The sequence below is a fragment of the Otolemur garnettii genome, unplaced genomic scaffold (genome assembly GCF_000181295.1).
Source record: "Otolemur garnettii isolate 467f Iridium unplaced genomic scaffold, OtoGar3 scaffold00014, whole genome shotgun sequence".
Lineage (NCBI taxonomy): Eukaryota > Metazoa > Chordata > Mammalia > Primates > Galagidae > Otolemur > Otolemur garnettii.
The window spans coordinates 2,290,263-2,314,112 of record NW_003852409.1 but is presented as its reverse complement, the minus strand read 5'-3'; the positions used below and the strand labels follow the sequence as shown (position 1 = coordinate 2,314,112).

At 49.2% G+C, this 23,850-nt stretch overlaps 1 protein-coding gene across 1 annotated transcript in view; it reads right to left on the bottom strand.

Moving 5' to 3' along the window:
• Positions 1 to 23,850, bottom strand: part of TMOD1 (tropomodulin 1) — a 64,340-nt gene that overhangs the window by 11,942 nt on the left and 28,548 nt on the right. Inside the window, exons 4-7 of the mRNA XM_003785154.3 lie at positions 16,449 to 16,538; positions 15,417 to 15,547; positions 13,606 to 13,713; positions 10,905 to 11,048 (exon numbers count right to left, since the gene is read on the bottom strand). Of these exons, the coding sequence (XP_003785202.1) occupies positions 10,905 to 11,048; positions 13,606 to 13,713; positions 15,417 to 15,547; positions 16,449 to 16,538 (473 nt within the window). The remainder of the gene's footprint in view (positions 1 to 10,904; positions 11,049 to 13,605; positions 13,714 to 15,416; positions 15,548 to 16,448; positions 16,539 to 23,850) is intronic.

Sequence of the window (23,850 nt, the reverse complement as noted above, 5' to 3'; positions counted from 1 at the left end):
TCTCTCTGCTGAAGATTCCCAAGCTCTGCTAAAGTCTAAGAGCTATCTGTTCTAAGAAGACTTTTTTCTCTCTAAGATACTCTGACTCTCTCTCTCCAGCTAAAGTAGATAGCCCTCAAGCGCCTAAGAGAAACTGTTCCTGAGCAAGGTAGCTTAGTGGTCCGCGTCCAGAACCTACCTAAGCTGGGCCCGTAGACCTGGCCAGTCCTGGGCCCTGACAAGTGGTGTCAGGAGCTGGATAGTGAACGCCGCTGACAAATGGTGCTGTGAGCAGGATTCAGTGAATGCGGATGGAGAGGGAAATAAGCTTTAGCAAAATAAGAAAAAAAGAGAAATAGAAATGCTTAGAGAGAAAGGAAATATCTAAGAAAGACAGCTAACAGCAGGCCTTTCTCATTCGGTTTTTTCCTCTTCTTTCCTGTGTTTTCTCTTTCCAAATTCTAACTACTACTTCTGTGGGAAAAAAGCTAGTAAAATCCTTCAGCCTCTTTTGTGAAGTGGCTGGAGAAAAACAGAAAAAAAGCCTCTAAACCAGAGGGAAAGAGAAAGGCTAGACCTAGGAGATAAGAATCGTTAGTAAACAAGCCTTTAGCCTCAGGGGTGAGAAAAGCCTTCGGCAAAGAGAAAAGTTTGGGAACAGGTTGCAAGAGTTTATTAAGTTAGGGAAGAGAACTTCTAACTGCCTTCCCCTAATACCTTCGCCCAATGCCAGCAGGAAGCAGCTTTTGAGAGACCGACGCCCCGATTCCCTTTTTTGGCAGTTAAGAGTTCTGTTTAAAAAGAAAAGAATTGAGGTGGCTTGAAGCTGGTGAAGAAATAGTGGAAGTAAAGTTTGTAAAATAAGACACCAGAGTAAAAAACAGCTAAAGCGCTCCTGTCTTTTTCGGGTAGCCAAAGGTTCTAAGAATTGAAAAGGAAAGATTGTAAAAAGTAACAGGCTGAAAGAAAAAAGCCAGTAGAGAAAAATCACGGCAAATGAGATACAGCAGTTGAAATACAGTTGAGAGATCAGATGAATCTTATAGTAGAAGCAGGTGAATGCTATATTGACATCTCAAATTGGGCAGCTGGAAGATCGGAGGGTTAAATCCCCCAGTTAACATCAAATGCCATAAATGTGGGAAGCTAGGCTGTAAGAGAAGAGAGTTTAAAAGGTAAAAGAACTTTGAATGCTAAAGAAGCAAAGAACATGTAAACCTCCAGGTATATGTCCCAAATGTAAAAAAGGCTTTCATTAGGCAAACGAATGCCGTTATCAACTTGATAGAAGATGGAACACCTTTATTGTAGGGAAATTATCAGTTGGGCTAGAATCAGGACCCACTGGTAAATGAAAGAAAAACAGTTAATATTTTCATTTCAAACTATTCTCAGGAAAAACAGTATAATTCAATTCTATGCCGTGGGCGTACTCTGCCAGCTTGGTTAGACCTGTAGTGCCTTAGTGTAAAACGGGAAATTAAACCAGACCAATGGAGGACAATGGAGAATAATTAGATTAAATGTTTGTGGAATATTAGGTTATCCTGCGTGGTGAAGGGGTAACTGATCTCTCATCAGTGTCTGTGCACTACAACCGGGTCCAGCTAAGGAGACTGGACACGACCCAAAGGGGAAGTGTCACTCGGAAGCAAGTAAAGCCTTTGGAAGATTATGAGAGGTGAGAACAAAGGGAGGGAAGAGTACAAGTTAAACCACCTCTGTGCTAGGAAACTCCATTTGAAAAAATGTCTGGAATTAATTAGCAAAGATTTTGCTGGAAAAGCAGCTTGAAGGCAGGAAAAACTCTATCAAGGAATTGTGAAGGGTGGTACTGTTTGGACCACGAGTAACAGTTCCATGAGAGGAAATGCCAAGTGTAGAACCATTAATCCACGAGTAACAGTCTTTTGCGATCTGTGAAGGGTGGATTTCAGTACCTCGAGTAGCAAAACCTTTGGAATAGCGAGAGAAAAATCCTCTGCTTGCAAAGATTGCAAGGAAAGCGTTATTTTTTGTTCTTCTGTTAAGTAAATATCAAAGGAAAGTTCCTACAGTTAAAGAAATGATAAATTCTATTAGGAAAGATTTCAGTTTTCTCCATTTAAAAAGACCTTTAAGGGAATTAACATCACAATCATTTTCCCCTAGCAGCGGCTAATAGTTTACATTTGTATTGGGCTTCCTCATTTAAAGAGCCCATAACTGGAATTCTGAACTCTGATAATTACCATCTTTTGCCTAGAAAGAAAAGGGCTAGATAACAGGAAGAACTGCCCTTACCACATTAAAAATTTTATTTGTATATAAAAAGGGGGGGAAATGTAGCAGCCCGTATAGCCTATGGCTAAGAGGAGTGAGAGTTATAAGAAATACCTGTAATGGAACACCTTGGTGAAAAGGGCATGGAGAGAGATTTGGTTCTAACAAGCATGAGTGAGCTTGTGTGAGATGGGAGCATTGGTGAATTGGCAGTCTCTACACCTGTGGTGTTGAGAAGCATGAGCTCAGGAGGAGAAGGCAGTCAAGAGGCATGCGCATTCTATCAGGGATCCACTTACTCTGACGCTGTCTCCTCTCCTGCCTGCAGAACGCCAGCACGGCGTCTCTGCTGAAGATGACCAAGCTCTGCTAAAGTCTAAGAGCTATCTGTTCTAAGAAGACTTTTACTCTCTCTAAGATATTCTGTCTCTCTCTCTCCAGCTAAAGTAGATAGCCCTCAAGCACCTATAAGAAACTGTTCCTGAGCAAGGTAGCTTAGTGGTCCGCATCCAGAACCTACCTAAGCTGGGCCCAAGACCTGGCCAGTCCTGGGCCCTGACAAGTGAAAATCAAAGCCAACCCAAAGGGTTATTTATATAGATATCATTTCACCTATGTACCATTTTTGACATGACAATAATATTAAAAGGGAAAACAGGTGCAGGGGTGGGGAACTGCAGTCCTCAAGTGTGGCCTTTTGACTGAATCCCAATTTTACAGAACAAATCAGAAGCAGAGAGAGATGAAGCTCTTTTTGCCTCCCTTGGTGCTTAGAAAAGAACAGTCTTGAAATCAGAAGGCTGCAGGCTCCTCATCAGTGGTTGTGGGGGGTTAAGGAGGTGGGAGGAGGAGATAAGTGAGTTTGGCCATAAAAGGACAACCTGAGGGACCCTGTGATGATGGAAATGTCCTGTATCTTGACTGTGTCAACATCACTATCCTGGTTTTGACACCCAAAACTTAAGTTCCCATTCAGGGAAATTAGATAAAATGTACAAAGGATCTCTCTTGGTTATTTCTTACAACTGCATACAAATCTATAATTATCCCCAAATAAAAACGTTTCATTAAAAAAAAACTACAGAAACACACAGCCACCTCCAATGGCTCCCCACTGCCATTAACTGCTGCTGTTTACTGGAGCTTACTATTTCCAGGCCCAGCCTGGTGCCCAACATGCAAGATCTCAGCTCATTCTCTAGATAACCTGACGGGATAAACCCCCACCTCCTCAGCCTGGCAGTCGGCACCCTGCACAGTGGTGTCCTTGCTTCTCCTTTCTCATTCCTTACTTAGCCTATTGCCTCTAGTAGTCTGGTACATGTGCCTCCTCCCTCCACGTGGAAGGCTCCTACCCCCTACACTCACCTGTCTATGCATCGCTAGTGCTTTAATACCCATTACATATTCCCGTGAGGTCTTTCTCGATGGCAACCCCAGGAAACAATCTCTCCTCATCCACACTCAAGTGGCATACTGCCTGTCCCTCTCCACACTCAGCCCAGTCCCTCTCTTACTTGGGTCACAGGCCTCCATATCTGACTGTCATCAAGTACCTATCAGAATTGCTACAACAAAGCAGAGACAACTGCAAATCATGGTGAGGATGTGGAGCAGACCTGTATTTTCCAGTACAGTAGCTACTAGCCCCATGTGGCTCTTTAAATCTAGTTAAAATAAAATGTAAAGTTCAGGCAATTAAACTCAAGTTGGGGGGGAAGGACGAGGGGAGGAGGGAGAGAGATTGCTGTGCTCTCACCTAACAAGCGCAATGTAAGGGTTTATGGCGCACCTCCTGGGTGAGGGGCACAACTTCCACTTGGACTCTACCTAACAAATGCAAACAATGTCACCTGATTGTCTGCACCCTCATACTAATCTGGAAAAAAAAATTAAAGTCTAGTTCCTCGGTTGCATTAGCTACATTTCAGGGGCTAATGGTCAGTATAGAGAACATTTTCACCAACCCAGAAAGTTCTGCTGGACAGTGCTGCTCTAGACTCTGAACTCCCAGACAGTATGTAGCACCCAGCGTCTCTCAGGCAAGGGTTGCAGAATTGAATTGAATGGAGGAAATAAGAACATGCTTGGTGCACAGCTACGTAGGTGGGACAGAGCAGATATCGGCCCAGCATCTGAACAGACAAGTGTGGCTCACAGCTGAGAACTTCTCCTGGGTATTTTGAGTTCACCAGAGCTCATCTGGGTTCAGGTGGGGCCAGGAAAGCCAACCATGGCAGGCAGAGGGACACTGGTGAAATTCCACCAGCCCATCTATCAAGACTCCTGAGAATGCTGAGAGGAGCTCAGGCCTGTCCTTGGAGGACTCAGCACAGGCCTGGGTGCTGGCCAGCTTGGCCTGGCAGACAGCACCATCTGAGGCCCTAAGAAGGAACTGGCAGCTCCCTCCACCTGTCCCAGCTAGCAGGGAGCCTGGCCTCTCCTTGAGGTCACTTGCTGGAAAGGCCTGAACTCAGGACGGGCCAGTCTCAGAGCACTCATCTCCCCTGAGTGAAGGGGCTACCAGGGGCTGCAAGAGTGTCTCTGTGAAGTGGACACTTCTGCAGCTCAGTCCAGAGCACAGAGCCCCTTGACATGAATTGTTCCCACTCAACCTGACTACTTCTCTGGGCGGTGAGCAGGCAGCAGGCATCTGCTCCATCTTCAAAATGAGTAAACTGAACCCATGTATAGAAGGAAGCTGGACCAAGAGCCAAGGCTCGACCTTGACCTAAGGCTCAGTGGACCACAGAGGATCCTTGAGGATCCAGGGATTCTCAAAGTAGTATCCAATATCCCTGGGATAAGGCGACGTGACTGGATGTGTGTGAGAGGGTGCAGGATTCCACTAGATAATCACAGGCAATCTTCCTGGACTGTTGATTCTAGACCCAAACCATTATTTTTATTTTGAGCAGTAAAACAGAAAATGTGCATCCATCTTAGACCTCAGGCAAGCTTCATACTTGCTCCCTACTCCAACTCCACGGACTCTGAGACTAAAAGCTTCTCTCGGACGAGAGAAGAGGCAGTGGCTGAGAGCACTAAAACTCAGTCTCTTTCTTGTTTTTCAAGTAACCAATTAGTGATTACTGTGTGCCAGGCAATATCATAAGCATTTTACAAAACCTAACTCATTTTCTCCTCACTATCAATCTATGGAACATATACTATGATTGTAATCTCCATTTTATAGGCAAGAAAAATGAAGCCCAGAGGTACTAAGAAATTTTCCCCGAATCATAGAACGGTGAGTTGCTGAACCCAGATTTGAAGACAGGCAGTTTTCTCTGAAGCCTGTGCTAGTTCCCACTTCATTTGAGTGCCTCTGAGAAAGCTCAGAAGGCAGAAGCAGGACTGACGAGAGGGAACGGTTGTGATCTGGCCGGCCATTAGAAGGACCTGCTAAGGGAGTGAACTGCCTGTCCCTGGAGGGGTGTGAGTAGAGGGCAGACCACCTCCTCTAAGGATCTCCCTGGATATCATCATGAAGGGGGAAGACTTAAGGCTCCATGACTTTTAAGGCCTGTTTGGATGGCCTAAAAAAAATCAGGAAGGTGACCTTGATGGAAGCCCCTGGGGGACAGATTAAGGAACCCATCCTGTCAGGACTGGCAACAGCAGTCTCTGGGCAGCAGAGCCAGGAACAGGATGGCTGGGGAAGAACTCTCGCCTCCATTGCAGATTTGCTCGAGAACTAAATAAATCACTTGTGAAGAACTATAATCTCATTATTACAAATTAAAATGATCCTAAAGCAGATTGAGCAAAAGGAAAGTGTCTCCCTTCACTCCACTTTTTCCTAATCCCATCCTCTTTCTATAGAAATGATGACTATGGTCAATGGAGTGTGTTTCTACACTCAAAATATATGACAGAAATTGTACGTACAGGGGTTTGTTTTGTGGCACCTTGTTTTTGCTTTAAATGGATTGATGCTATTAAGTTTACTTAGTATTCTGCAACTTGTGTCTTCTGCTTAATATTTTATGGAGATCTTTCTAAGCCAGTACATGGAATTTGCTCCTTTGAATGGCTTCATTCCCTTTAACAGCTTCATGAGATGGCCTGGCGTGGCTGGATAGGTAGGCTGCTTCCATTTTTTCCTATTACAAACACTGTAGCAATGAACTCAGCAGGGGAGGAAAGGAGGATTCTCTAGGTTGGCTATGGAGACACATACTTGTTGAGTTGAAAGGTAGACACATTCGAATGAAAATTGTGACGGGCCTGCCAAAAAGATGCAAAATTACATATGCGACAGCTCTGTGTCTCACACCTTTACCTTTATGATGCCTGAGTATCATCCATTTGGTAAGAAAATGATCAGATTTGCTCTTCAACAAAACAACCAACCATTCTGGCCAGAGGTGCCAAGGGCCTCAAGAAGCTCCAGAAGCTCCAGAAGCTGACTTCTATACACTGAGACACACAGTAAGATGCTGAGGTCTCTTCCCATCCTTAAATACAGCCAGGATACCTCAGTACCATGTGGGGGCCAGCTTGGAAATAGTCCTTCTACCTTGGGTCTCTTGCTCAGGGAGGAGTTAGCCAGCCAAGCTGCACCTGGATTCCTGGCCCTCAGAAACAGAGAGCATTATAATACCTGTTTATTGCTGTTTGTGCCAGGACTTGAAGGCTAAGTTGCAAAATTTGGGGACAATTTGTTACACAGCTATAGGTAACTGATATACTCACAGACAATGCTGAGTATAGAAAGGCAGGCACATCTTTACTGTCAAATACTGGAATGAAATTTGGGGAATCTGGCCAATAGCCCCCAGATGTAAATATCCTCATTTGAGGGGGTTATGTCTTGAGGTCTTGTCTGTTCTGACAGGCAGGGGTACTCTGTGCCCTGAGAGTCCTGGGGAAGGGTCTGTGAGGGCAGGTCTGTCAGGAGTTAGGAGGAGTCAATCAGAGGGGCAGAGAATCCCCATTTGGGTGTGGCCTGCTTGGGATGGGTCAGACTGCAGGTTCCCTCGGGGCTGACAGGGTCTCTCCTGCCCATCCTTAAATACAGCCAGGATACCTCAGTTCCCGCCCAGCTCTGCCACCAACATGACCTGTGAGTCATGTTGCAAGTCCCATCCTTTCTCTGATCCTCAGTTTCCCCACTTGTAAAAGGAGAGCTGGGCTAGATATTTTCTAGCTCCAGGTCAGGGCCCCCTCTGTCACTTCCCACCCTCACAATTTCAGGGGGCAACAGAACGCTACTTGGAGATAAGGAAAGACTAATTGAGTAAACAGCCTCAGAGTCCTGCTTTCCAACGGTGTCTTGAGCCAGTACTGGTTCCACATGCACCCTGGGTAGAGCTCCTCACATCCTTCTCTTAGGCCGGATGAAGAGAAAGGAGGGCAGAGGCTCACTGACACAAATGTAAGGAGTGAGGAAAAGGCGCTGGCCCCCCAAGGTCCTCTGTGACTAACCAAGAATGACAAATAAGTCCAATGCCACCCACACTTCCTCTGTCACACTCCCCCCACAGCCCCCAGCTCAGGGCTGGGCGCCTAAGGGGAAGCAGCTTGCTCTGCCCAGGCCTCCTGGGATGCACGGTGAGAGGCGCGGGTGGCTTTCTCCTGAGCCTGGGTCAGCAGATCAGGAGATCCCCTCCTGGAGACTGCTGCCAGCCCCTCCCCCACCAGGCTCCTCTGCAGTTAGGCAGGAGCTGTCCCCATAGGCCCCTCATCCTGGCGGCCACAGCTCTCTTCTGGTTTCTCAGGCCCTGACACCACCTACTTTCCCCCAGTCTTCTCCTATCCAGCCAGAACCATCTTCCCAGGGCACTGCCACAGCCCATTTTCCCTAAACCCACCGAGTCAAAGCTCTCCGGCTCCCAACTCCCTTTCTGGCCTTCCTCAGGGCAGCCATGAGGATGGATGGGCACCACGGCTTTCCTTGCTGCTTCTCTGTTTGTGTAGTTTCCTGCCGCAGCCTCCACACACCTTCTAAGACACTTTCTACCCTATGGGTTTATGTCAAATTCTGCCTCCTCCAGGAAGCCCTCCCTGATCTCTGTTCCCTTACTTCTTGTGGGACGTTGGGTAGGTTTTATAAACTGCCCCATACTCAGTTTACTCACCTGTAACCGGGGTGAGGTGAATTGTGCTAGCCACTTACAAAGCCTTTGTGAGAATTAAATGAGGTGATAGTACAAAGCACCCACTGTGGGTCCTGGCTCATGGCACCTTTTCAGTAAATTCACTCTTACAATAATGTGTGAACTCCCTAGATCACCTTCAGAGTAATTCTAAAAGTTGACAACTTCAGAGTTTACACTGTCTCCTTAGAAGGAGAGATTCTTATCATCCCACCTTTACAATGAGGAACCTAATGCTCAGGGGAGTGGGTGTTTTTGGTTTGGTTTTTTTTTTGCAGTTTTTGGCTGGGGCTGGGTTTGAACCCGCCACCTCTGGTATATGGGGCCAGCGCCCTCCTCCTTTGAGCCACAGGCGCCACTTAAGGGAGTGGGTGTTCTTGTACCAGGGCGGTTAGCCAAGGTGAGGGCAGTGGTTAGCGCTGGCTCCGTCTTGAGCTCTGGGGGAAACAGCAGTAAGAGGGAAGGGGGCAGCTCCTGGCAGCTGCTACCACCCACGGTGTCCTGAGGCCAGGGCTCCTGGTCCTCTTTGGCCAGCATTGTGCCCTGGGAGTCAGATTTCGGATGACTCTGGGTAGACCCTGACTCCCTGCCTAGCCAGGCCTGGAGTCACATGAGTAGCCAATGCCAGAGTCTAGCCCAGAACCACTGCCAAGCTGCTTCATGCCTTTGTGTTCTGCCCCTCCTACCCACAGTGAAGCAGAGTCAGCAATCGTCCAGGGAGGTGGAGAGGGGCTGGGAGTGAGGGATGCAGCAGCAAGGCCACCAGCACACCAGAGATGCAGGGAGTCAGTCCCATGCAGCAAATGCACATGACAGGGCTGCTGCTAGCTCATGTGACTACTTTATATGAATTAGAAAAGGGATGTTCTCTGGGTGAACAAAGCCTCATACCGAGGCACACAGGTTGGAGAGAGGACTGGGGGTTGAGTTTTGCTCACTGCCATCTCATTGTGCAGTGAACAATATGCACAACTATCTGGGGGAACCTTGCTTACTAAGAGCCCCTGCAGGGCTAGGTCCTGAGCTGAGCACTGGGATATGGAGATGACTCAGACCAAGTACCAGCTTCTGAAAAACTCACTAGGGGACCCTGAGGAGGGAGCATTTAACTCTCTCTGGGTAGATGCTTGGAGGAGCTATGGCAGGCTGGTGGGAAAATGCAGCAGTACCCTAGCTCTCAAAAAAGAAACAAATCCCCAATTTGTGGTTTGCTAAATTCCATAGTGCATATACTCCCACCTACCCTGGGCGATTTTGAGGTACCAATGTGCCGTGAATGGAGTTGGGAAGAGATGTGTACCATCAGCTCCTGCAAGCTGGTTCAAGCTCGCTCTAGACCACCACTGGGGAAGGAAAGCCTCACCTGGACACAGAAGGCAGAGGAGTGGGTGGGGGCTGGAAGGACACTTGCAGGAGGAGGGAAAGGCATGAGAGTGTGTGGTTATGACTCAGAAGGGACAGAGTCTTTTGGAGGCTGGTAATATTTTAGTCCCTGACCAGGAGAGAATAATATGCCTGTTAGGATTTGTTAAGCTATACGTTTAAGTTTTATGCATGTTGCTGTATATTTGTCATATTTTACAATAAAAAAGTTTAAAAGTGCCAATAACCTCACTAAGGTATAACTACTGTTTACAATTTTATAATATTTCCTTCCAATCTTTTTCTCATGGATATATTTATACAACTATTCAGCAAAAATTTTTCACATAGGGGGAATAAAACAATGGAACAAGTGTGGGTTTTCATGTCTGGGAGACCTGGATTCAAATCCTGCTTCCTAAGTGCTGACTCTGTGACCCTGAAGGAGCTGCTTGTCCTTACCCTGTCTGAGCTGTTTTCTGCAAACTGAGACAATTGATTCTCGTACCCTGCAGGGCTGGTGTGAAGATCAGAGATGATGGATGTCAGGTGCACAGCACAGGGCCTGGCTCACAGCAGACCCTCAACATCTGTGACCTACAAGATGTCCTCTTAGAAAGTCAGAATGGAAAGAGTTGTCCTGCAGGTGAATGACTGACCCACAGAAGTTACAGAAAAACAGTAATTCTCTAAGGATAAAGACAAGCTGAAATTTCCCAAAGAGTAACCTGAATGGTGAGAAGACTCAAAGGCTCCCACTGAATGAGGGGGGGTGATAGGAGAAAAATGGGGATATTTAGCTTGGTGAAGAAGAGTCCAGTGGTTTATTGGATGTGTGCATTAGATGTCCTCAGGGTAGCTGAGAACAGAACTAAGCCCAACAAGCAGGACTTATAGGGGCCTGACTTCTACTGGGTGTAAGGAAGGATATTCTCACTGCCTAAGAATGGAAGGGGTGATGAGGGTTGGGAGTGATCACAATGGGTGTACGAGCAGAACTGGAAGAGCGCATAGTGTGAGTGATGAAGAAGGAAGTGGAGCATGTGGAGGGTGTGGACTAGACAACCTTCAAGGTCCCTCAGAGTTGGCTCTGAGCTTCCATAGTCAGCATCACTTGCTTTGCCCGGCAGTCTACTAGAAAGTGCAGATGAGTAAGCTGCACTTAATAAAAGGGCTGGAGGAGACCCTTGCTAATCTCACCTGGTTATCAATTTTTAGTTCCACCAGGGACGTGTTATATGGGAGGGCTTCCACCAGGCGCAGGATCCCAGCCCCAGAAATGAAATTGGATTCCACGTTCAGTGTCTTCAGTGTCTTGTTCACTTTGAGCATCTCAGCAAGGGCCTTGAACCACAGGAGAAAAGCAGGGGTACCAGTGAGTCACTCTGAGCAAAGCAGGGGGCCCTCTTTGGTAAATCCTAACACCAGGGGGAAGAGAATGACAATCTCCACAACTTCCTTCACCAAGCCCAACTCTGGCTGTGTCTCCTCACCCCTTCAACCTGCCATGGATCCTAAATCCCTGCTAGAGTTTTGTTCTGCAGGGTCAACTCCCACTTCTCCCTTTCAGGGGCCTTATTAGCAGCTCCCTGTGTGTGCTCAGTGATTCCTACCACTTGGCCTCTGCCTGTTCCATCCCTGCCACTTGGAATGCCCATCCCTTCTGCTTCCCTCATCCAAACTGTGCCCAACTTTCAAGGCCATTCTCAATGCCTCTTTCTCCAAGGGTGTTCACTGACATTTCCAGCTCACTGTGGCCTGTTCTCTTGAACCCTCATCAAATGTATCCATTCTTCCCTCATGGACCTTGTATTCCTCTGTTCAGAGTTATTTTGATAGTGGTGTCTGCCATTAGACTATACGCTTGTGGTGGGTGAAATGCACTCTATTCATCCCATGTAGCCCACAGGCCCCACATAGTGCCCAGTTCATAGTAGGTCCTTAGGCAGTGCTCACTGAACGGCCAGTGGAGTCTTACCCATAGACTCCCCACTAGTCTCTACTGTTGCCCTCTGAAATTCCATGGAAGCATCATTTTTTTCCCTCTGAGCACCAGACAGCAGAAGAGGGAAGCCTGGGAAACCACCCTACTGGGCAAGTGACCAGGGCAAACTGGAGGAAAAGAGCTTGGGTGGCCCCCAGCACGTTTCAGAGGAACTTGGCCAGCGGGTATAGATGACAATCGGTCCTTTGAAGGAAATGAGGTAATTAGCAGCTGGTGGAAATGATGTGTCATGGTGGGAAGATGATACCAGCAGCTGATAGGCCCTGGACACACTGAGCGGTGGACCCTGCTATCTGAAGTGACACTCAGAGCCAGGAATGCCTGCCCCGTCACCCTTGCCTTGCTGAAACCCTCAGAGAAGCTCGCTCCCAGGAAGCCCTCTGCTTTGGGATCATCTCTTGCTTCTCGGACCCCCACTTCGGTGTGCCCCTGGGGTGGCACATTGGCTCCTGAATGATCACATCTGTCTTTCTGAGCTAGGCTGGCCTTCCAGAGGGGAGGGATCCGGTCCCCAGTTGGTGTGTTCTCTGTGTCCTCCACAGCAACCCCTGCTCCCAGGCAAGGTCTGGCCTGGCCTAATCATCAAAAATAATCTAAATATTTTTGATTAGGCACCTGGCCAGGCAATCCACCTGGATGCACTGGTGGCCAAGTAGCTCTGAGAGGCCCTGTTAGACTAGGTGTTAACCCCTTGTGTGTTGTATCACAGTGGAGGAACCAGGGCCCAACAGAAGGGCTAGGACCAGCAGTGGGGTCACTTGCAGAGCTCTGGCAGCCCGATTTACTAACTGGCCCAGAAGCATTTCAGTATTTGACAAGGGCGTTCTGGTATGCACTGGCTGATGTCAGCTGTTGGTCTGGCACAGAGTCTGTGCCCTGAACGCATTCATGAACTCAGGCTCGGTTTCTGATCCGTGATATAGTAGCGTACAGAGCATGTGGCCTTGCAGCTGTGATGCTATGGGACAAACTCAGGACCCCATGGAGCACTTCTGAGGTCAGAGGTCATTGATCCAGAGGTTCCCCACTGGCAGCAATGGGAGATTGAGCTGCTTGTATTATTTCAAAAATATTGAACACTGTCCTACTGATTTTCAAAATCAGAACAGAATTGATCACTACTAAATAGTTAATTGCTAGCCCTGGAAACTGAATTCCTGTACTCTTTACCTGCTGTTAGTATTGTAGGAATCATACTGTATTGTCACCTTTGGCTGTCTGCTTGACCAAAGGGACCAGTATGTTCACAAAAGTGGGAGCTGAGACTGTGGGGTGACAGTGGTATTCCAGAGCATAATTCAGTGCTGGGCAGAGAGAGACTCACCATAAATATGTGCTGAGAGAGAGACTCACCATAAATATGTGCTGAATGTTTTTTTAAAAAAGTATTGCTGGCTACTTTATAGTCAGCACAACTTAATTGGATTGGCGGTATCTTTTGAGACATGAGTAAAAAAAGTTGGTCACTAGGACCCACTGAAGAAGCATTGACTTTAAAGATGGAGATACTGGGGCACAGGGAGGGGCAGACCTTTGTATAAATGGGTGTGCTCAGTGGTCTTGTGACCACACTGGATTCGCAGGTCCACCCTTCCTTTGCTTTTGTGACTTTGGACAAAGCAAGTTACCTGGCCTCTCTGAACCGTAGGTCCTTCACAGGCCAGGGGAGGGTGGGGGAGGTGACCTAGCTTGTCTTACACCAGAGTGGGGTGAGGACTGGCTGGGCTGGAGGTGGTTGGTGCCAGCTGAGCTGCTGCAGTCTCTCCCCTTGGCCGGTGCCTTCCACCTCACCACCCAGGGCTTTTGTGTGGGTACAACCCATCCTGAGGCCACATGCATCAACCCTTCTGCATCAAGACCCCTACCCTCAGTGCAGCAGGACAGGAAGGTACATACAAAGGCTACAGGGTCATTACTCCGGGTCCCCACGATGCTGAACTTCTTCACATAGGAGTTCTCCTTCAGGGCTTCCGCGTACGCCTTGAGGGTGGGAATGGGGATGTTCTGCAGAGAGAAACAGCAGAGAGAGTGACCACCAGACCCCTGCGAGTCAGGCCAGGGCTGGCAAATGGGGTAGTAACTCCCTCTCATTGTAGCCCAGTTCCTCACTTATTCCCAGACAATTTCTGCCCAAAAAGTCAAGTGAGCAAAGGCCTCAGGCTTTGTCCCAGATGGCTGAGATTTGGGGAGAACTTTCTGGTAAACAAAGTGAGAAAATCCTTCTGGAAAATTTCATATAGGACCTGCAACTCTCTCTGTCTGTGCGCATGCAGGGGGAGAAGATGCAAAAATTAAGGTATGGAGACCGGAGGAGCTTTACGCAAAGTGCCCAGGACTGGGGGTGCGAAGTGGAGACTGGAGTTCAGCCCCCTCCCCAGTGACAGGCACACTCGATGTGGGACTCTGGGGAAGCCTCTTCTCCTCCCCGGGCCTGTTTCTGGAAAACAAAGGTTGGAATTGCACTAGATGCTAAGAGACATGTACCCAAAGGGTCTCTCCTCTGACACATCAGAGGCTTCTGGGCACTATTACAAAATAGGGATGCTCAGATCTATCCTAGACCAATAGAATCAGAATCTCTGGGGGTGGGCCTGGGCATTGGTGTGTATTTTTTAATATCCTCAGGTGAAAACAACTCATCTGGTCCAACTACCTCATGATGTGAAAGGAACACTGAGGCCTGGAGAGGGCTGAGGCCTCCCCATAGCTTCCAAGCCCTCACACGGTTCTCAGGTGGTATTCACAGCAGGGTCTCCCATGGGGCTCCTGGCAGACAATGGAGGCGCCTGAGAGCATGGCTGTGTTTTTACCAATCTCTCATTTCAGAGTCACTTGAGCTCCCATGAGAGCAGAGCATGGTGGGGGGCAAGTGGAGGAGAACACTGGGGTGCAGGTTTCCAATCTGATGGGACTTCGGGGCTGGCAGGCACTTAAGAGAAAGTAGAGAAGGAAAGAAGGTGGAGCAGGGGCTTGTTGTCTTGCCCCCACCTCTCCCAGAACTAATCCACTGGGCTCCGGGCTGAGCAGGTGGGTGCACAGCTGTGCCTGCCTCTGAACCCCTTCTGCGGCCCGTCTAGGGTAGGGCTTCCCATCCCCCATCCCTAGTCACACAGGGAAACGTCTGCAGAGATTTGGGCAGACTGCTTGGGATATTTCCTCGGACATTTTGCCCAACAGGTCCCTTCCAGACTGCAAAATGAGGCTGACTGTGAATGTGACTCCGCAGCGGCAATGGCCCAGAGCTTCAGTTACTCCCTGAACCAGGTGGGCACTGACTTCTCCAGCAGAAGACTGGAGAAGAGACTAGGCCTACCCCCAGAGATTCTGATTCTATTGGTCTAGGATAGATCTTGAGACCCCACACAGTAGTGTGTCTCTGACTCATGATTTTATCTCAGAGAATCTCTCAGTGTTTTGAATAACATGGCAAGTTTCTGGATAGAAGCTGGGTTGGCCCCTGGTGGGCGTCTGGGCCTGATGTGCTCTGAAACAGACCAGGAGTAGGAGGTGCACTACTCTGCCCACGCCTCTTAATCAGTTAAAGGATTTGCCCCTGTTTCTGACTCAGAAAGACTCAGAGTCCAAACAGGAGCTTGTTCACTCTGTACAAGCAGGCCTGGACAGTTTGCATCTGGGTGACACGGGACGTGGCCCCTGACCCCATCACTCGCACATGCAGAGAAGTGAAGTGAAATAAAGGGCTTTACCCGGATGTTATTGAGGTTAACCTCTTCGAGTTTCGGGTCGTTGTTCTTTATTCGCTCCAGCGTTTCCTCTACATCTGTGGAATTTGGTTCCTCATCGGGCACAGGCTTGTATTGTGTGGGTTTAATCACGCCTGGAGTGACCAACAAAAGGCATCACTCTCTCAACAACACAGACACTGAAAGGAAGTGTCAGCAGAGCTCAGGGAAGGCCAAGGGTGCACATTGTGGGGACTGGGGCTGGGGCTGGGGCTCTGCATGGGAAGGAGCCCTGCCAGGGAGCCAGGAGGCTGGGGCTTTGCTCGGACTCTGCCTTTGATGTGCTGCAAGAAGTGGGTAAATTACTCCAACTCTCTGAACCTGGGGTACAGTCTCATCTGTAACCTGGGCTAGTCATTCTACCTGGGACATTCCCTCTCTGGGCTCTTGGGAGGCTGAGCTGAAGGCTGGATGGGAAAGAAATGCCTCCGTCTTCCAGAGGGAGGGGTAATCATTCTGTTGGCACCTTCATTTCTCTTTGGGGCCAAAACACCAGCTTGCAACAATGAGGTAGAGTAATTAAGACAATGAGGTATTGGCACAGGAAAGGACAAAGGGACTCAGGGAACAGAAGAGGTGCCTAGAAACAGACTCAGGTGGATGTGTGGAAAGTTATGATTAAGAGGGAGGCCAAACCAGTGGTGAGAGGATATATTTCACAAAGAAGGATATTGTGACAACTGCATGTCCATTAAATAATGAAAGTTTGATCTTATCCCACATCACACACAAACATGAACTCCATGTGGATTAAGAAGCTGAACATAAGAAGTAAACTTTCAAAGCTTCTAGAAGAAAATATAGAATATTTTTATAATATCAGGTTGGAGAAGGCCTTTTTAAATAAGACATGAATTCTGGGAGATTCAGAGGAAAAGATGGATAGGACTGGCTACCTAAAACTTTAAAGCTTCTGCAAAAAGCGTGAAGCCGGAGACAGCTCTCTTCTGTGGGGTTGGGACCAGGTGCCAAGAGGGCAGCAGGGCGAGTACTCACTGTTGAGGCCCTCCTTGTTCACGATGGAGCTGCTGCCCAAGGCCTGGTAGTACTGCTGGTTGCTCATAAGCGTGTGCATGCCCAGGATCGCTGTGGGGACAAGGGAAGGGCCCGTGACTCGCCTGTCCCAGACAGAAGAGCCTCCTGGGGATGGATGTTCCACACCTTGGGAACTTGGCTCACAGAAATGGCAAGAAACACTTGCAGGAAAACTCTACATTTGTCTTTGCTTTTTATTCTCACCTCTATTTATGTGACTCTCAAACCTCCATCCCCAGCCCAGACTTCTGTAGACCCTGGCCTCAGATTCCTAGGTCTCCCTCGATGTCCCACCAGCATGTCCAATCCAACTTGGCCAAAGCAGAATGGACCTTTTTGGCAATGACCTTTTCCTTTGTCTCCATCTTGCTGTCCTGCCTGTCTCTCAGGGTGAAACCTCAGTCACCTGGCACCTTCTTCCCCATGTCCGTATGATGGCCCCAGGGTCTCTCAGATCTGTCCCTCTCCCATTCCAGCACCTCTGTCCTGGTTGAAGCTGGATCATTTCTTGACTGTATTATCACAGCTGTATAATCACTGGTGGCTTGGCCTCAGCCTCCTCCTACCCTCCACCTTCCAACATTCAGCACAGAGCAGCCAGAAAGATCCTTCTGGAAGTGCCAATCAGACCACAATATTGCTGTACTCAGCCATTCTGAGTTCATTCATTCGTTCCATTCACTTGTTCAACAATTTTGGAGCACCTGGCTCGGCCAGGGGAGGGCAATAGAGAACTAGAAAGACCTGGTCTCTACCCAAGAAGCGGGTGCAGAGAGAGGAGCTAGGCAAGTGCGAACATAACTATAACCTCAGCACCAGGTATGATCAGGGTTGTAAAGGAAAAGTTCAGCATCTTCTGGGAGAACATAAAAGAGGGACTTGGGATGGGAAGGATAAGTTAACTGTAGGCCAAGTCAAGAGAAGGGAGATAGAACATTCCAGGCAGAGGGGCTAGCAGGTGGGACAGCCCGAGGCCCAAGAGAGTGGCAGGCCAGTGAGGGAGGAGGTGGTGAACAGGAAAGACAAAGATGAAGCTGGATATGTGGTGATGAGGAGGTGACAATACCATCCCCTTCACTGAGCAGGAAGATGCTTTCTACAGTGACTTTCTACTTGGGAATCTTCGGAAATTCCTGATGCACAGGCTTGATCCAGACCAATTAACCCCTAAACCTCTGGGGATGGGGCCCAGGCATCTACATTTTTGAAGCTCTCAAGTGGTTTCAATGGGCAGCCAAGGTTGACAACCATTGCCTGACACTACCCTTCTTAAGCTGCCTAAACCTCTAGAGTAGATTTTATTCACTGAGGCAATGTTGGGATCCTATAGGGTCTTTTGGTTTGAGGCACAGAGTTTGATTGTCTTCCTAGGTATGACCTGGGAAACCACTGATAGTTTGAGCAGGGAGTGAGATGGTCTGACCCAAGTTCAGGATGTATATGGAGAGCTCATTACTAAGGGGAAAGAGGGATGTGGCCTAGAGAGCTGTAAGGCTGTCCACATGGGATGATGGTGGCTTGTATGGCCAAGTCCACACCCCAGGCTGGCCCTGCCTCAACAGCCTGGTCCCTCCCACATTGTGTCTGTTCCAGATACTCCTGCTTTTGACAGTGCTGTCCCGTCTGCTAGTGATTCTTATACCCACACTTCAATTGGGATTTCAGAGAAACAACAAATCACTTTTTAGTGTAAGTATATCCTATTGGATATTGTGGACATATATTAAAAAGTTGTTGTTCATTGTTTGAGACTTAAATTCAACTGAATATCCTGTATTTTATCTAACAACTCTACCTCCCACCCTTCAAGACTTGGAGCAAGCCTTCCTCTTCCAGGGAGTCTTCCTAGATTCCTCCCTGCCCTCTCCATTCCCCCCCAGCACCTGATGTGCTTATTACACCACAGAGTCTAGCCGGTGTTAGAGATAGCTGGCTACATATGCTTCCCCTCCTGGACTGTAGGCTTCTGGAAGTTCGGGAAGACTTATCTCGCTCTACCACCTCTGCCAGAACACAGTAGGTATTTGGTAAACATTTGTGATGGTTTTTTAAAATCCTCAAGGCATTTCATTAGACGTGGTTTCTAGTTAAAGAGACAACCTGAGAGCCTTTAATGAGGAGTCAGAACACCCCAGTTCTAGCCTTGATGTCAGTGTGACCTTAGGCACATGCTCTCCCTCTCTGGACATCAGCCCCCTCCAAGCCAAGACTCACATACAAATCACCTAGAGAGCTTTATGATTGTCAATGCCTAGCTCTCCCCTGGACCAACTGATCTGACTCTCTGGAAATATTTTTTTTTTTTTTTTAAATTTCCTTGGGTGATCTTGATGCTCGTAGGAATGGATAACCACAATATGAGATGATCTCAAAGTCCCTTCTGTTTCTCACATTCTGAAAGTCGTCTCTGCTAAAATTAGACTTGCCTGTTCATCACTAAGGAGAACCGGTAGGCACAGAGGCATCTGTACTTTTTTGAGCTCTTAGGGTTTTAATTTAGGCTGTGCCCCTGTGTGAGCTGAGCCTGAGTCAGCAGCAGGTGAATCGGATCACCACGAGGCCCCATCTGGAGCAGGCTCCGGTGGCTCCCACACAGCGACTCAGGGAGGTGCTAGGATGTGCTGGGTTTTCAGGTTTGTAAAGGTTCTTGGGAATCATATGAAAAATGCGACCACATATGGCTGGCTGGACCTGCTCAGAGTGCACAGAGGTAGAAAATGGAAGACGCATTTGGTGCTTGGATGCCCAGCTTCCTGTGATGGTCTAGAAAGAGGAGGAGAGACAGGGACGTTACCAGGAGCTGCTAGCGGACCAGGGGGAAAGAGACCTGAGTCTCAGTCTGGGGTTTCACACTATTTTCTGAGTAACCATGTGCAGGTCACATCTCCTTTGGGGGCCTCAGTTTTCTCACCTATAAAATGAAGTATGTTTGAATGCTGATCTCTTACCTTCCTACTAGGACTTAATAGCTACACAACTATTTCTGTGCTGTTTGATTTTTATAGTAAGCACTCAGGGCAGGAGCTGTCAATTTCCTGCTTTTCCAGCAAGCTTAAGAGGCAACTGGTTCGCCAAAATCATTCCACAAGGACTCAGGGCGTCTAAGTTACTATTCACACCTGCTAGGTCACAAACAGATCTAAAACTTCCCCCGTGGCATCGCCATTCTAAGGACAGATAGCATATGCTCTAAGGATAATGTGTGTTAAGAGCAGCCCTAAGAAGAAATAAAACTATTTTGCAGCTCAGAGGGAAGGAAGGAAGAAAGGGAAGGAAAGAGGGAGAGAACGAGGGAGGAGAAGAGAGGAAAGGAGGAAGGAGGGAAGGGGCCAAGCTAATTTTCACTGATGAGCAGAGCACCTAGTGGTAGAGAAGGAAGGAAGGAGAGAAAGAGGGAGGAAGAGAGAAAGAGGGAAGGACGGAAGGGGCCAAGCTAATTTTCACTGAGGAGCAGAGCACCTAGTGGTTCTGGAGCCCGTGTTACCTCCGGCCAACCCTAGACACAAAAGCATGACTTTCTCCCTTGCTGGGCTTTGCACACTCCGTAGTCACCAGGAGTGAGTGAGGGGAGAAAACCACCCACCAACATTGCCTGCTGCTTCATTCTTTGTAGATATTGGCCAAGGCTGAATTTAGCACCGGGGAACTTGATTTTTTTTTTTTTTTCAGTCTAGATCTTCCTCAAAACTCAAAAAGGGCTATTTTTGAACTCTGAAAAAGAACATTGAGTTCTCTTTCCTCTCTCTGCCTTGGCAGTGTTCACTCCTTTGGTAATTCCACTCAGGAGAGATAACAGCACGCGTCCCGGCTCCTCCAGCTGCCAACTGCCGGGGCGGGCTCTGCGAGTACGGCTGGAAGGTGTTTTCCTGCATCCTAGGGACAGGTGGGAGAAAGTGGCTTCAGGCCAGGACTGGGGTGCAACTGAACTGCTCCTGGATAAGCCACACTATGACACTGGTAGAATAGCAGGAGGACAGTTGTCTAAGCACAGGGAAGTAGCAGAAACCAGGGGCTGGTCAGGCTAAGACTGCCTCTGATAGCCATGAGAGTCAGGAGTTGCCAGATGCCCTGGGGGGTGAGTGGCCAGGGTGGGAGGGGGGGGTCCCTCATCTGAAGAGTGAGTCTCCCTCGGCCACTCCCTTCCTGGGCCTGCCCCACCGGAAGGGTCCCTAAAGGCCAGTCTGGACTACCTCCCTGAGTGGGCATGGGAGGCACTGATAATTCCAAGCACTAGCAGCTGACTCTGGGCTACAACCCAAGGTCACATGCCAAGAGCTTAGCACTGTCAGGGTCCTGTTCACCCTGCCTGTCACCCAGTGGGGGCACTTTTAATGTTGAAATCTATGTGTTTCTGGTTTGTCCTCTTCATCACCTCCTGGGTCCGCAAGGCAGGGACTAGTGTGGTTCATCCTGGAGGACAGTGGGAGCTCAGGGCTGTGCTCTGGCTCCATGAACGAATGAGTGTGCACAAGGGATGCACCTTACCTGTGTCACACCTGAGTCAGCACGGCACACTCGCTGGCACCCTCCTATAGGCTCCTACCATCAGAGACACCAAGCCTGCCTCACTGCGCATGCAGGGCAAAGCTCAGAGGGCCTGCTTCTGCCATGTCTCGCCTGGGGCCCTTCTCCCTGTGCTTTCTCTAGCTCGTCTCCACTCTTCCCCACTCAGGCTCACCTTTCATATCTCTTCCTTTGTCCCCCCTGGCCCCATGGCCTAAACCTGGCACCCCCCTGACACACTCTCACTTTTCTGTTATGACACTCATCTGTCACCTCCTATTTGCCCAGTACTTGTTTAATGTTGGCTCAGTGAGGGCAAGATTGGGTTGACTTTTATTCTTTCACCAGGGCCTAGTCCAGCACCTGGCACAAAGCAGGTAGAAGGCACTGGCTAACCGGTGCTGCCTCTGTGCACAAGCAAGCTAAGGCCAAGAGGAAGCAAATACTCTGCCTGGAAGTCAGACCCCCAGATCACAAATGATCTGGAGACCCCAGGTCCTCCTCTCCCTAATCTCCTTCCTATAATGGGTCTCCCACACTCATGGCCTCTGGCAGCCCCTTCTTGAGAAAGGCTGCACCCAGCCCCACCCCAGCTCCCTGGTGGGCCTGCTCCACCCAGTGCCTCCAAAATGACGTCCAGCCTCCAGCTCATGTGGCAACTTTGAGATTAGCTCACAGCAGAGCACCCCAGCCTGTTTTCTGGTCCCTCAGGCCAGAAAGCCTGGTGTCATCTCAGCTCCTCAGCCTCTGAGCCAGCACTGGGAAGAGCAGCTGGTGTCTTGGTGAATCCACATCTGGGTAGGTCTCATGGTTCTGCCTCAGCCCTCGGCCTCACCCAGGGCCCGGCTCTATAGCCCCACCCTCCAGAACACCTCCTGTCCTCTCTGCCCAGAGCCCTGCTTTCATCGGACTCTCTCCCACTCCCATTGTCCCAGGTTTCATTTCCTTGGTGTAGCACTCAGAGCCTTTCCTAATATGGTGCTGTCCCTGTCACCAACTTCTTGCCTTGGTGCTTCACCCTCTCTTGCCCACCCTCTGTGTTCCTTATGTCCTTCCCTGCCCTGGAGGGCTTCACTCAGGTCACACTGATTGGTGGCGCTGCACATGGGCCCTAGAATGAGGCTGCCTGGTTCAAACCCCTTGCAAAAACCTCGCCTTGCTTACTTTTTCCACCGGCAACAAGGGCACATAATAGAATTTACTTCATATTATTGTGTTCAATAAACGCAACAGGTTTTGAAAATGACTCACACAGCATCTAGAACATGGCTGGAGGGTCAACACATGTCCATCCCTCCTTCTCAGAGACACTGTCCCTTGAGTATAAAATGATAGGCGTCCAAGATCAGCCAGTTAACACTGGTGCAGACTTACAGCTCCCCTCTCCTTCTTGGACACCAACAGGGTATGGACAGATAACAACAAACAGCCATGCCAATGCCAACAAAAATAAAGAGCCAGTTTCAAGAAGGCAACACAGAAACTTGTGCACTATTGTAGTTCTGTTCTGGTTCAGGATCTGGCAAGAGCTGGCGGTTGTGACAGCAGTCATTTGATAATCCCTCTGAGCTGCCTAATAAGGGGAGTGATGTCACAGAGGGTGAATCAGAGGAGAAAGTCCAGGATGGAAACAGCTCCAGGCTCAGTCAATGCAGAGATGCCCAACAAAGGCATCACCCCAGCCCTGCTAGCCAGGTAGCTGGAAGTCACGGCCCCCAGTAAGGGAAGTGATTTGGTTGAAATATGGACACAACATAGGATCTAAAAGGGCTTGTGTGGCTTCTGATGAAACAAACCCCTAACTAGCAAACCAGGTTCCAGAGGGAAGAGCTCCGCTCCGGTCTGGGTGAAGCACTCACTGGGTCTGCACTTCACAGCAAGAATGAAAACCATTCCCTCTCAGCCCTGCTGCGCTTCAAGTGCTGCCCTTTGTCCTTCTTCAAATTCTGTCTCCTGAAGAGAGGACTGTCTGGACTCAGGGTGACACACGGGCTCTCCCCATTCTCCCCTCAGGTCCCTGCCACTGGGCTTCCACTGCCACTGCCCAGGGTCCCCCCTTGTGCATAACTGAGTATTTCACTGCCTCTTCCTCCATGGCCCAACTGCAGATAAGCGCCACCTCCCAGCACCTGCACCCCCATCTCAAATGCTATCAGGAATGGAGCACAGTCCCATGCCCACAATAAGCCAGTGATGTGATGGGGCAGAAGTTATCTGCCACCATCCAAGTCCTTGGTGTTGGCAGTCCCACCCCGCCTCTAGCCTTGTGTGCCTCTAAGCCTTCTGGCCAGCCCTGAGTCCCCACTCCATCTCTGGGGCTCTTGCATCTCGTCTGCCTGCCTTGATTTGGCCTTTGCTTACCAGCCCATTTGTGGCTAACCAGTCTCCATACTAGCTCTGCCTCGTTTCCACCACTCACCCCCTGAAGGCTTCTCCTGGGCCTGGCACTTGCCCACCCAGGGCCCCAGGCCATGTGCTCTGTCTGGAGCTCTAATGGATGCCCAAATCTCTCTCTAAACAGGGACGGCTCACAGAACCCTAGACGCTCTTGCAGAACCCTAGACGCTCCTGTACAGCTATCCCTACCTGCGTGGCCTGCAGCAACCTCAGGTGCCACAGGCCCCAAACCCATCTGGGTATCTCTCCCTCTTGCTCCACCCTCGGCCAGCCCTCCTTGCTCCTTCCACCCACCTCCCACAGCCAGTTAGTTAGTGGCAGTCATCTCCTCTTTCCCCTGCCCACTTGCCTCAAGTCTGTCCCCACTCATCCACCTCCTGACATGACCTGGGTGACGGTCAGTAGCCCCCAAATCTGCAGAACAAAATCCACTCCCTCACTGGGGCAGGGAGCACAGGGCAAT